This window comes from Hippocampus bargibanti, linkage group LG10 (assembly GCF_051943395.1).
Source record: "Hippocampus bargibanti isolate YZ-2025 linkage group LG10, ASM5194339v1, whole genome shotgun sequence".
NCBI classification, from domain to species: domain Eukaryota; kingdom Metazoa; phylum Chordata; class Actinopteri; order Syngnathiformes; family Syngnathidae; genus Hippocampus; species Hippocampus bargibanti.
Genome location: NC_142743.1, coordinates 21,886,403 through 21,900,326, shown reverse-complemented (window position 1 = coordinate 21,900,326; position 13,924 = coordinate 21,886,403). Strand labels below are relative to the sequence as shown.

Below are 13,924 nucleotides of genomic sequence, written 5' to 3'. Positions count from 1 at the left end.
ATTTGAAACGAGTGACTCAGAAGGACAGACGCACGGCGCTTCATGAAAATTTATTTTGACAACATGTCAAATTATCAACACAGAATTAACAAAAACATGAACTTTTATCCAACCAATTGTGGTTAATAAATCATGGCTAATTCTTATCATGCCTTTACAGCATATACATCTGTAAATACAGAGATAAAATATTATCCAGTGAAGACAACAATCTTAGTTGAGGAAGGAACAAGCAGACAGGCACATTTTGTATTCCTAAAATGATTGAAATTATCTACATTAAAGGACAACCGACGTCACTTTTTTGTTTATTAACTGACATCAGAAAAAGGTTTTATAGCATCTAAAATACCCAAAACACACAGTATGATATTTTTATTCAAATGCAAAACACCAATAAAAATGACTTAAAGTGTCCAAAATCTGCAAAAAACTGAGCTGCGAATTGGGCATTTTCAGAAAGTCCCGCCCCCAGTTCGCGACGTCACGCCAAGACGTCTTGCATTGCTCGAGAATCGAAACAATGGCTTCAGATTCGGAGAATATGCTTTCTTGTTACACATCCAGTTATGAATATGATTCAAATAGTTCTGAAGAGGAAAGTCTAAATGTTTGCAATCGAATAAAGGTCCTCCGGGTCATTTTGAGGGATCAAGACTGATGTGTAGTGTCACAGAAAATGCAGAAGATGGCGCTAGAGTTCCATTGGAAATAGGTTTCTTTTTCAGCTTGGAATTTTTGTCAACGAATATCAAAGAATTGTCTCGGTGCAACATACAACGATTCACCATTACGTTATTTATGTGTTTTCCTTCTAATTTCGCCATCAACGCGGATCAACACGAAGTTTTCAGACCAAACAAAGTACCGCAAAATGCACTGAGGTGATGCAACGTATGTCCTTTCTCAGTCAGGGGCATTCCTTCAGTGACGTAGGGTGAGGAATCGTCACCAACTCGAAAACAAGACTTCCGGAATATTCAGCGCGAGTCTTAAAACGTAACATACAGCTATATGCGGTGGAATCTTTGTAAAATACGCTCAGTAGAAGTCATTTGAAGCGATTTTACAAATTATGGACACAACTTGTCCGGAGACGTCGGTTGTCCTTTAAGTGGCTCTCCTCAATACGCCTGTCTGTATCTTCTCCAAGACCTTTTAATTCTACTATACATTGAGATTGGCTTTCCGTGCACGCAAGCGAAAATATGGTAATGCTCATTTCTGCTGTCATGAAATACATCCTGATGTGCATTTGTCGATCTATCAGCATTGTAGACCCAGTCTGGCTAAATCATTTTGATGGCCCCAAAACACTGAGCCACAACAGAAGATCTGTCAACCTCAAAGCCTCAGAAACTACACACAGATTTTAGGAAGTAAAAAGACAATAGTTGTTGAGCTGAGTTGTAATTTGCTTCAGGTCAAAGATGGACATTGAATGTCCTGATTTTTGTCAAAGAATGACAAGAAGTCTAGTAGCCTACTGAAAACAACAAAAAGAGATATTCATGTTGGGATTGTTATGTAATAATACTAGTTGCATTATGTTCTTGTTGAGAAAAACTGAACTGGCACACAAAAGAGCGCCATCAGACAACGACAGAGAGGATGGGAGATGAGGACATATTACATAATTAGACAACTTTGAAATTTCATAAACATACATTTGATGCATGTGGATATTTTTATTGGCACAAAAATCTGTCATTCCTAGTCATATAATTGAAAACTATTTTGAATCAATTCATTAAAAAGACACATTTATAAGACAGTCAAAAACCTCTTTGGCTGATTGTCTTCGAGAAATCGACTATGTCTTAAAGGACAACCGACGTCTCCGGCCGGACAAGTTGTGTCCATAATTTGTAAAATGGCTTCAAATGACTTCTACTGAGCGGATTTTACAAAGATTCCACCGCATATAGCTATATTTTACCTTTTAAGACTCGCGCTGAATATTCCGGAAGTCTTGTTTTTGAGTTGGTGACGAGTCCGTACGTGACGTCACTGAAGGAACGCCCCTGACCGAAAAAAGGACACATTGTAGCAGTTCTTCCATCACGTCAATGTATTTTGCTGTACTTTGGTCTGAAAACGTCGTGTAGGACCAAAAAGAGGCAGAAGAGGGCGACAAAGCTCCATGTAAGGAATTAATCAGCATGTGGAAACAGGCTGATTAATTCCATACACGGCTTTGTCGCCATTTTCTGCCTTTTTTGGGTGCTACATTTCCCACCCCTGATGCCTCAAAATGACACGGAATAAATTCTTTAATCGATTGCAAACATGTATGCTTTCTTCTTCAGAACTATCTGAATCATATTCATAACTGGATGAGTAACAAGAAAGCATATTCTCCGAATCTGAAGCCATTGTTTTGATTCTCGAGCAAGGCTAGACGTCTTGTCGTGACACCACGAACATGGGGGCGGGACCTTCTGAAACTGGCCACTTCCGGTTTCAAATTGAAGTACTTTTTAGACACTCTACATCATTTTTATTGGTGTTTTGCATTGGACTAAAAATATCATACTGTGTGTTTTGGGTATTTTAGATGCTATAAAACGTTTTTCTGGTGTCAGTTAAAAAACAAAAAAGTGACGTTGGTTGTCCTTTAAGGACACAAGTGTATCTAAGTGAGGTGAGAGGAAATGCAATAGCCTTGTTGGTGTTTGAAATGATGCACTAACTATTTCTTATTCACAAGCAAAAGTGCTCACTGTCATTATCTGTGGCTCATCTTACAGTTTGGACCTCAGTGGCTTCAGATACTTATGATAGGACTCGTGGACCTGCAGAAGGGAGAATGTAATAGATATTTGAAATGATGAGTAACTGTGGGTTTCAATTACTTGTCACCATTCTGAGCCCTACCAGGGATATTTACTGACCTCTGTAGAATTTAGTGGTGAGCGCCGGGCCCATTCAAACATGTGGTCGTAGACATTCCCATCGTATCGCCCTAAGACTGAATTTAACATCCTGTCATGGATATCAAAGGCATCGACCAGCGCCACAGCATTTGGCCTCAGCTCAGAAAGCAGCTCTTTGATACGAGTCGTAATCTCCAGCAGCTGCGAACCGTTCAACAGTCCAGCCTGGGAACAAAATGATGGAAATGTGCAGTCGGATTAGCCAATTACAGCAAGTAATTTGTAAACAGTGAGAAAACCAACCAAGTGACAAGACAGAAGACAGATGTGAACCGTGCATATGGAGCAAAACCACTCAATGCACTTTTTGTTTTACAGTGTCGCCTTGAGATACGAGCAACTTGACTTCAGAGTTTGGTTTTTTTTTAAGACTCAAGCCATCGCGCATCCCATTTTTGCCTTTGACTTACAAGCGCAGACGATTCAACTCATTTCAACAAGAAGCAGTTTGGCATGTACATTTACTGAACAATTCCTCAAAAATAGACTTCAAGCTATTTGTTGCCATGAAAAGTTCAATTTAATGTCAAAATGAATATAAAAGACAAAGAATGACATCTTGTGTATTTAAAAACAACCACAGAAATAAGCGTTTCTGTTAGCTTAATGAAAAAAAAATATATCTGTCTGTTAGCTTAATGAAAAAAATATATATAAAAAATATAATAAAAAATATATATACAAACTTTACGAACTTAATTGGTTCCCAGAAAGACTGTCTAAGGCGGAAAGTGTGTATCCCAAACATTAATTTCCCATAGGAAACAATTAAATAAATCTATCTACCAATCAATCAATCAATCAATCAATCAATCAATCAATCAATCAATCAATCAATCAATCAATCAATCAATCAATATATCTCTACGTCTGTCTCTCTCTCTCTCTCTCTCTATATATATATATATATATAGATATATAGAGAGAGAAAATAAAATTTATATATATATATATATATATATATATATATATATATATATATATATATATATATATATATATATATATATTTTTTTTTTTAATTATTATTATAATTTTTTTAAATATAATATTAGGCATTGTGGCCATATAGATACTTAAAAATACACGGTGGGGTTGCTTTTGTTGTTGCCACATTACATGAAGCAAACGTCCCCCACCCGTGCCATAGCCTATCCTAATTAAAACCCATTTTACAATAATTTTTATGTTTGCTTGGTTACTGGAACAACTTAATGGCATTTCGGTTCATTTCAATGGGAAAAGATTTGGGATGAGGGTTTGTCTTAAAAGCAAGGTCACAGAAAGTATATTTGTATCTCGAGGCACCGTTGTAAAGATGGAATTTGTACCTGAAGGAAGTCTCCAGAGTTCTTTGAGATGCCATGAAGTGCATAGAGGCGTGCAAGCGTCAAAAGCACCAAGTGTACGGAGGCGCCATCAATCCCTGCCAACTTGTCAGCAAAGAGTTTCACTATCACATAGTGACAGTGGGCCTGGAGGAGGTCAAATATAAGATAACGTTGAGTTTGATGACAGACAGTCGAGTGGACAAACCAAGAGTCAACGAGTATAACGAACAATGAGGGGTTTGTCAATGTTGCATGGAAATTCACACGTACCGCTTAAATTCATATAAACTAAACAACATTGGTCACACTTAAATTGGTCTTACATCAGAGGCTCGAACCAGGTCGATAGCACTATTATTCCAGGCATCCTCTTGGCTCTTGTTGTGTTGCAGCTCCTTCTGGATGCTCTTGGCTGCCAACTCGACCAGACTAAACACACAGAAGGATCATTTGCATAGATCAGAGACGAATCAGCTGCTGGCTTGTGATAATCCATTGTTCTTGTCTCGTACGTGGCGGCTCGTAGCTTGTAGACCTCCACCAGAGTGGACAGGTCATTGATGTCGAGCCCAGTCGATCTTGCCGTGACGAGCTGTGGCTGGATTCTCTGATGCTCGGCTTCATTAAGGTATGACACAATGCCATGGAGTCGCTCACCAGCTCTGGCCTGCCTGTAGCTTTTCATCAAATATCTGCATTCATGTACACGCACACACAAAATGTTAGTTGAAAAGTTCAGTAAATTGTTTCACACAATTAATGAGATCGATGAAAAGGTTTCTTCAGCCGTCATCTGTACTTCTTTGAAGGTGTCGGACGTTTCGCTTCTTGTCCAAGAAACTAAAAAAAGTCTTACTGGTAGTTTCGACCCTATATATATATCCCTACTATCCATATGGAAGTACATATGCACCTAAAAGGTAGCAACCACTCATTTGACGACAATGAGGTTAAAATCTTAGCGAAAGAAAATAGTTGGTTTGAAAGGGGAGTAAAAGAAGCGATTTTCATAAAACAGCTAAATCCTTCCCTTAGTTGTAGAGTTGAGTTTTTTTCAACTATGTCTACGACTAATTCAAACGGTAGCTGTAACTGGCGCCAATATTGTCATTGGTTGCCATGACAACAAAAACATAATTTCTTTGGTCTTGTTGCTTTTTGTTTGTGTTCAACGTTTCTATGTGAACCTTCATATGTATGTTTTTCTACAAATACTTTATTTATAATACGTATTTTTGTTATGATCACTTCCGGTTCCGTGTCACACGACAGAAATCGCTAGAGAGAGACAGGACGAGACAAATTGCGAGAGAAATTGCCAGAGAAAGGGAACGATAAAGTCTACGGTCTACGCTATTAAAGTTTATCTACTTGCGATTTACAAGGTGCACACGGTACGTTATTAATTTGCTCATTTATTGTATGTCTTGTCAAACATATTGTAATAATGTCGATTGTTGATGAAAAGGTTTCTTCAGCAGTCATCTGTATTTCTTTGAAGGTGTCGGATGTTTCGCCTCTTATCCAAGAAACTTCGTCAGCAAACTAAAGTCTTACTGGTAGTTTAGGCCCTATATATATATATATATATATATATATCCCTAGTGTCCAATGTCGATTGTTGTTTTAAATGTATTTTAGTTTTCACGGTGTTCTACAAGAAACGTTTTGGACATTAGTATGAGACATCATCCTTGACCGGGGTAGATACAACACCCCTGACAAAAATAACATGAAGTCTCTCAAATGCCTTCCAACGAACATATGCTCCGATTCATTTGTGACACACCTTGCAGTCTGCAGCATCATGACTGTGTTCTCGCCTTCGTAGGTGCACGTTGGGGTGAACTCAACATATATATCTGGAAAGGCACTGCTGCGAGAGTAGCCGTGACCGCCACACGACATGCGGCACACCTCAATGGCAGAGTTTGCTGCCCACGTGGTGAAAGCTTTCAAACCCGCAGACAAAGCGTGGAGCTACACATTGGAGAAAGGTGAAAAGTAAAACACATAGGGTGGAAATATATATATTTTTTTACATCACCCAACAGCTCATTGGGAATCGAAAATAAAATTATATATCACAGATGAAAGTGGAATTTGCATCCGATGTACACATACTGTTACTATCTCTGCGATAAGTACCTCTGGCAGCTCACTAAAGTCCCCCTGGTGAATGTCTCCACTGATGCGATGGTATGTTTCGTTCATGTACTGGCCAACAAAAGTGAAGGCATAAGCCATAGCAAGCACAGGGAACAGTTTGTATTGCTGCGTCTGGTAGTCGAGGATTTGAGGTTCTGGCGCACTGCAAGACAGGACAAAATGTTTCGTCTGCTTGGTGCTAATGAACACGTACATTAACGGCGATACAGGCCTGTGTTTGCGCATTATTCAAATTGCTTGCTTAAAGGACAACCGACAGCATTTTTTTGTTTCCTAACTGACATTAGAAAAACGTTTTATAGCATCTAAAATACCCAAAACACGCAGGCTGATATTTTCAGTTAAATGAAAAACACCAATAAAAATGACTTAAAGGACAACCGACGTCACTTTTTTGTTTTTTAACTGACACCAGAAAAACGTTTTATAGCATCTAAAATACCCAAAACACGCAGTATGATATTTTTAGTCAAGGCAAAACACCAATAAAAATGACTTAAAGTGTCCGAAATCTCCAAAAAATTGAGCTGCGAATTGCCCATTTTCAGAAAGTCCCGACGCCATTTTGTGACGTCACGCCAAGACGTCTTGCATTGCTCGTGAATCAAAACAATGGCTTCAGATTCGGAGAATATGCTTTCTTGTTCCACATCCAGTTATGAATATGATTCAAATAGCTCTGAAGAGCAAATCATACATGTTTGCAATCGATTAAAAAATGTATTTGGGCCATTTTGAGGCAACATTGGGGGAAAATCTCTCACAAAAAAAAAAGGCACAAAATGGCGACATCCTGTGGCCACCTTCATTTCCACAGGCTGATAAATTCTTAAATGGCGCTTGGACGCCCTCTGGCGCCTTTTGGGTGCAACACGAGGTCCCCAGACCAAACAACTACATGATGGAAGGACAATGCGTCCTTTTCACGGTCAGCAGGCGGTCCTTTTCTGACGTCACGTGAGGACTCGTCACCAACTCAAAAACAAGACTTCCTGAATGTTCAGCGTGAGTCTTAAAACGTAAAATATAGCGGTGGAATCTTTGTAAAATACCCTTAATAGAAGTCATTTGAAGTGATTTTACAAATTATGGATACAACTTGTCCGGCGGCGTCGGTTGTCCTTTAAGTGACTCGTGGTGGTGACTGACCCAGGCCGGATTTCAGACTGGTGACGGACCACACTGTAGCGGATGGCGATGGTGCTAGACTTTGCGAGGGCTTGAGCGGACTCGCCGACAATCATAGAACGGATGAAAACCATGGTGCCGTAAGTCAGTTTAGCACTGGGTGGCTTGATGTAGGTGCCATCAGGGTCCACCTAGTGGACAAACAAGAATTATTCAGCATTTTGATGTTGCATGTTTTGATGCTTATTAAGAAAAATAAAATCCTCCCTTTTAAATCTCTTGAATTTGTGAAAAAAAAGACATTTATTTTTCACTCATGATGATTGTGCATCTTAATTGCTTGGGTTCTTCACCTCTACAAAGGTTAAAAACCACTGCCGCAATTTAAAATCTATCAGTATCTACAGTACTTTGTAGATAGGCTTCAGCGCCCCCGATCCTGGTGAGGATAGGTGGATTGCAAAATAGATAGATGGGTGAGGTAGTAATAAAGAATGGGAAAATCTGAATCAGAAAGCCTTTAATAGTCCCACAAAGGTGACATTTGCAATAATAGAATAATAATATAGAGAGGTTTCAAAAATCAATGCATGTCTTTTGGCACATTGTAATTATTAGTGAATACAATTCTGGAGGAAAGCAGCAGCTCTCTGCTTCAATGAGAAATCATTTCTGACTGTGACATTTCTGTCGATCATCTGACCTTAGCGTATTTCATGAGCATGTTCTCTCGTGGTATCCGCACGTGTTCAAGTTTCAAAAAGCCGTTGTCGACTTCATCAAAACCAAATTTGGGGCCAATATCGCCAACAACAATACCTGTGAGGAAAATAATGTGTTTTTATCCAAGAGGAAATATGGTATAATCATTTACATCAAAAAAATATATATACAGTAAAGTCTCGTTATATCGATATCGGATATATCGATAGTCCCGGTTATATCAATACTATTTCTATGCACGCACGGAGAAAATTACATGCAAATAGGGTCGGATATATCGATAGTCCCGGTTATATCGATATTTTTTCGGACTCCCTTGAATATCGATATAACGAGACTTTACTGTATTAAAATACCATAATTACCTGGTAGTGGTTTGTGTGTGTTCATATCACGGATAGGTACAATAAAAGCATGCAGACCGTGGCAGCTTCCCTGAGTATAGAGCTGGGCAAGTACAATTGCATGGTTTGAGGTCTTCCCAACTAGAATAAGAGAAGAGCAGGGATTGTATTCAGTTCTTTCAGCATTTTATATCTATATATTTTTTGTAGTCTTTGAAGGCGTGTACTTGTACTTACGACCTCCGGGCCACCATTTGATTGAGCTGACAGTGGGACTATTTAGGATAAACTCCTGTGTTTTTGGGTCATATGTGGCAGTGGTCTCTAGTCCTCTGAGATGCGTACCTGCAGGAAAGGCATTAGGCAAATACCACCAGAAACACAGTTAATATATGAAATGAAATCAAACAATATCAACTTATCAGAAAGCATCTTGGTCGAAAGCAAGCACATGAGAGTTGTGATAAAGTCACCGGCTAATTCATTCGGTAAATAGATGCAATCACAGCACTGGAATATGTTCTCCTTTTGAGAACTACAGTACTGAAAATTTCAAAATTTCAAACATTTCAATATAGTAGTAAAGCAGTGCTCCCTGTAAATGTTTGACAGATCCAAATTCATGGTAACAACTCTCCCTGATGCTAAATCCTTTGTATAGCATATATTAACGTGCATTATATATATATATATATATTTTTTTTAGTCTGAACAACCCACCAAAACTAGAATATGTTGGAGAATAACCTGAAGGAAATTTTGATGGGTTTGAGCATTAGAAAGCCTTCTGGGAGAAAAGCCATCTGAAGCTACGCTAAATGAGCCTACACATAAAGCCTCACATGGTTTGCATAGGTCATCATACTGCAATGCATGATGACTTTGGGGAGTGGTAGAAGAGCATGTGCTAGTTAGCTCACTCTGGAAATCTGTATTGGTTGATGACAAATAGTCCCTAGTGGGCATTAGACTGGACATTTACCCTTTGTAAACCATGGAGTGGGCAGGAAGGTCGCGGGTTGGTCATCTTTTTATGTTGGTGTTGGAGTGGGAGTTGAGTTTTTGACAGCTCATTTCTGACTTCAGCCTCATCTTACTATGTATTCGATTTGTGTCTGCGCACTTAAGACGACTCACTTGTTTTAAAATTCAAGCAAAAAGGTTTTCCACGAGATTGTATCGTAAAAGTTGCTGCCATCGGGTGGCAAAATGGAAAAACGCAAGTAATTTAAGAGTAATAGCTCGCAGCAAAATAGTGTTTCTTAAAAGAAAAATTATCAAATTTCCCCCCAAAAATCTCCATTTTGGAAATGGTTAACTTAGTTTTTGAATTCGGACCAATGAACTGAATGAACTATTTCATTTTTCAAATTTTGAATTGAACTTTGAGCTAGCTTACGTCAAACAAAAACACCACCTTGACCAACCCGGACATTTGGAAATCATAAGGACCACTTTTGCTTTCAAATCAGAAGGTGGAATTTGGGCCATGCTATTCAGTATTTTACCGTGGCCCATCTCAGTCTGAGCGTAGGTGCCGATGATCTCTAGGTTCCAGGCGGGCATGAAGAAGCGGTCCATTTGTTCTGGAGTTGCCTGGTTGAGCAGTGTAGGCAGGAACATTCCGAGATGCAGATCAAAAGGATCGGGCCTGCCTGGGTGCACGCAGCTGAACCATAGAAGGCAGATGCCAATGGAACAGGAAACCAAGCATTTTTTTTGTTTTAGCATTTTTGAGAGTTGACAAATTATGGCGAGTGAAAGCCATGAAGATGAAGAAGCCAATGAAGGACACATTCATGGAGGGATTAAAATAAGCATGGGTATAGAAAGTGGGTGGCAGCCATGAAGAAAGAGAGAGACCAAATTATTTATTCACCTTGTGATCTTGACATGCAGATTATATCATCATATAGACACTCGTATATATATATATATATATATATATATATATATATATATATATATATATATATATATATATATACACACACACACACACACACACACACACACAATATTTTTGTGTTGAATCTCCAGTTGTCATAGAGAAGAGGAATCAGTAATGAAGAACTGGTGGGAAGTACTGTATCACACTTCTCCCGCCCCGGTTGTGCTGAATGCAAATCCAAATAGTATTTTCCAGGTCCTGTCGCATGGCTGAAAAATTCCTTATATGGAGCTTGGTCGCCCTCTTCTGGCTCTTTTTGGTGCAACATGACGTTTTCAGACCAAACAAGCACAGCCAAATGCATTGACGTGATGGAAGGACTGTTACAATGTGTCCTATTTTCGGTCAGGGGGGGTTCCTTCAGTGACGTCACGTACGGACTCGTCACCAACTCAAAAACTAGACTTCAGGAATTTTCCGCGCGAGTCTTAAAACGTAAAATATAGCTATATACGGTGGAATCTTTGGAAAATAAGCTCAGTAGAAGTCATTTGAAGCCATTTTACAAATTATGGACACAACTTGTCCGGAGACGTCGGTTGTCCTTTAAGATGTATGGGTTCCAAGACATGGTTTATTCCGGAAGGTGGTGAATCACAAAAATACATGACTAATGGCCACTGGTACTTATATCAACAAATAAAATTACTATTATTTGTATTGGGAAAAAAAATATTAAATCTGCACTTGAATATTGATCTGTCAAACACATACTATACAAGTAAACCTTGCCTCAAATGGGCCTGTTTTCACTAGCCAAAAATGCTAATGTAAATATATCTGATTTTTAATTATCTCCAAAAAATAATATAAAGGGTGCACTCAAGAACTGACCGTGACCTAGCTCAGTTTGAGCATACGTGCCCATGGCCTGGTAGGACTCTGCTAGCGGTAACCATTTCTTGGACTGCACGGGGTCACATTGGCCATAGAGGGTTGGGATGAACATGGCAAAGTGTAGCCCCATTGCCTCCTGAAAGTTGCCTCGAAACATTCTGAGTGAATGGAAGGTACACAATTATTAACTGATTTGAAGGATTGGGAACTAATGTGAAGGTAGATCGGTTGGTAGATCATGTATGAACCCTCAATTAAAATCTGCGGGAAATGGCGAGATTTTTACATTATTTGGAATATTACCTTCTATCAAAACATGTTTGAGCAGTACAAGGTCTACATTGGAAAAGAGGCAATAATGTCTGTTTTTTTTTGACTGGTGTCTTACAAAGAAGGACATTTCCGGGTGGCTGCATGATATAAAAACACCTTCTGGACAACTTAACAGGGGCTTGGTTGGCATATGAAGGAACGCCCAGTTGTTTTATGGTCGCAGACAACAGGATCAATGTCCCTCACGTTCAAAACCAATGGTTGGTCGTCACTCAAACTCAACTGTCCCATCTCTTTAAGAGTTAAGGATATGCACAGAAACTACGGTTTAAAATGTGCAATGAAATATATATAAGTTTTAGAAAAGTAAATATGTAAGTAAATACTTCATATTGTTGTTTCCTGTATTAAGTTGTATTCTACGTAGCTGCAAACTGGACAACACACGCACCCTTTGACATAGTTTTAATCTCTGAATGTACTTTGCTCCAACTTTATTTGTATATACAAAAGTACAATGCCTGGAGCATTTACTCAAGGCCCTAGGACACTTTTACCATGGGATTTTTGCCTTGCAATAGAAAGGAAGTGTTATAAGATCTATCACTATGGGTGTGTGACTTGTAATCAAATACCTCTTATAGCAGTAGATCTCCTCTGGGTCCGCAATCCCATACTCCCTCATCTTGAGGATCATTTGGGCACTCTTTCTGACAGCTTGGTCATAGCGCTCACTGCGGGAGAGGAAGTTTGGGTCCTCGTCCTTAAAGTCTGGATCATTCAAGACAATTGACTCTGAAGTGGAAAGAGGGGGGAATGAATAAGTAACATTATTATTATATTGAGTACATTGTTAGAGATTGTTTTTGCAGTAGGCTACGACACAGGCAATGCTAAATGCTTAGAGTTGTGTGGCAACATGTCAGACAGCAGAGAGGTCTGGGGAAAAGAGATGCAGTGTGATTAAAAGCAAGGTCACTCCTGGTCTCTTATTTTGGAGAAGTCTGACAACAATAATGTGGAAGCAGATGCTGATAACTACTTTTACATGCGTTTTAAAAAATACAAATGTGTTTAAAGCATGCGGGAGGGATACGACTGTCGTGTTTGTATGTGGTCTCTATATTAAAAAGTTTCCCTTACTGGATAATCACCCACCATGATAAATACGTGGACATTTCTTCCAGCTTAATGAGCAGCAATTGATTCTTCATAATAATTATTTTATTTACAAGCGCCTTTCAAAACACCCATGAGCACTTCACAAACAAAAAGAACAATGGAACAATAAACACCAGAACATGAAAAAAAAAAACAAATAAAATGAGAAATAATAAAAGAGCAGATTAAACTAAACGGTGAATGCGATTTTAAACAGATGGGTTTTGAGGTGGGATTGGAAGGTGGGAAGAAAGTCCATATTTCGGATGTTGGGTGGAAGTGAATTCCAGATCTGTATCTTACTCTGGCCGTGCAGCAGTCAAATAAGCTACAGAAAAACTAACTTTTACACGTTTACTTATATGTAAATAAATATATATATACTTTGTCTATCTATGCCGGTGGTGTACAGCAGCAAGCATCAGGATTACATTATTTTACACAGGACGTCAAAAGGTGTATAATTAACCCGTGCAACCACTTCACATGGCATTTGTTCCATGACATTTTGTCCGTTTTAAAATATGCTTCTAGGGTCAGAAAATACTGGACGAGTGTGTTCACAGTCTTAGCTCTAAGACACACGTTATTTACACAAACAAGGAGAAAGGCGCAACGAACTTCTCGGAGATATAATATACTGTACAGTTGAATCAACTCAACAGCGATTCATAAACTGCACCACAATCTGCTAGCTAACGTCATAGCCGCTTAACTCGTGCCTCATTAAACTTGTCACAACGATTTCATATTCTTTGACGATAATTTCAGAAATTGTAGGATACAGCTGATAGAATGATAGTAGGTTAGAGTTCACAATGTCCAAAATGACCTGTCAGAATACACTTTGCGGCAAGTTACCAATTTCTCTTCTTCTCTTGGTCTTTTCGGGGCCTCCATTCAAAATGTTGGTGAGATTTTCGACGTCAAATGTTGCCTTCCGCCTCTCGTTTAGTATGTCAGGATTCATGTTTGTCCTCAAAAGGAATTAAACAGAGAAAAAATAGAATACACGCGCGGCGTGTTTGTGTAGGTTTTGTCCTGAACGCAAAGTGGGTGACGTCAGGTCAC

The 13,924-nt window shown here is 39.0% G+C and overlaps 1 protein-coding gene across 2 annotated transcripts; it reads right to left on the bottom strand.

Annotated features, from left to right (window-relative positions):
* Positions 1–31: 31 nt before the first annotated feature.
* On the bottom strand, positions 32–13,924 carry acox1 (acyl-CoA oxidase 1, palmitoyl). Of its 2 annotated transcripts, none has more exons than XM_089007343.1 (14): positions 13,715–13,924; positions 12,328–12,487; positions 11,417–11,577; positions 8,869–8,976; positions 8,653–8,772; positions 8,268–8,383; positions 7,586–7,755; positions 6,416–6,578; positions 6,057–6,247; positions 4,780–4,959; positions 4,591–4,696; positions 4,268–4,411; positions 2,895–3,101; positions 32–2,795 (listed from the first exon to the last, which is right to left on the bottom strand). In XM_089007343.1, the coding sequence occupies exons 1-14, from the start codon at positions 13,821–13,823 to the stop codon at positions 2,745–2,747; spliced, it is 1,986 nt and encodes a 661-aa protein (XP_088863469.1). In that variant the 5' UTR covers positions 13,824–13,924; the 3' UTR covers positions 32–2,744. The 2 variants fall into 2 exon arrangements, with proteins under 2 accessions (XP_088863469.1, XP_088863468.1); XM_089007342.1 differs by lacking the exon at positions 11,417–11,577 and adding an exon at positions 10,140–10,300.

Coding starts and splice junctions, on each gene's coding strand:
- acox1 (XM_089007343.1), bottom strand. CDS start 13,823: ATGAATCCTGACATACTAAACGAGAGGCGGAAGGCAACATTTGACGTC. Junction 4,960..6,056: donor ATGATGCTGCAGACTGCAAG/GTGTGTCACAAA, acceptor ACATGAATGCAG/ATATTTGATGAAAAGCTACA. Junction 2,796..2,894: donor CACCACTAAATTCTACAGAG/GTCAGTAAATAT, acceptor TCCCTTCTGCAG/GTCCACGAGTCCTATCATAA.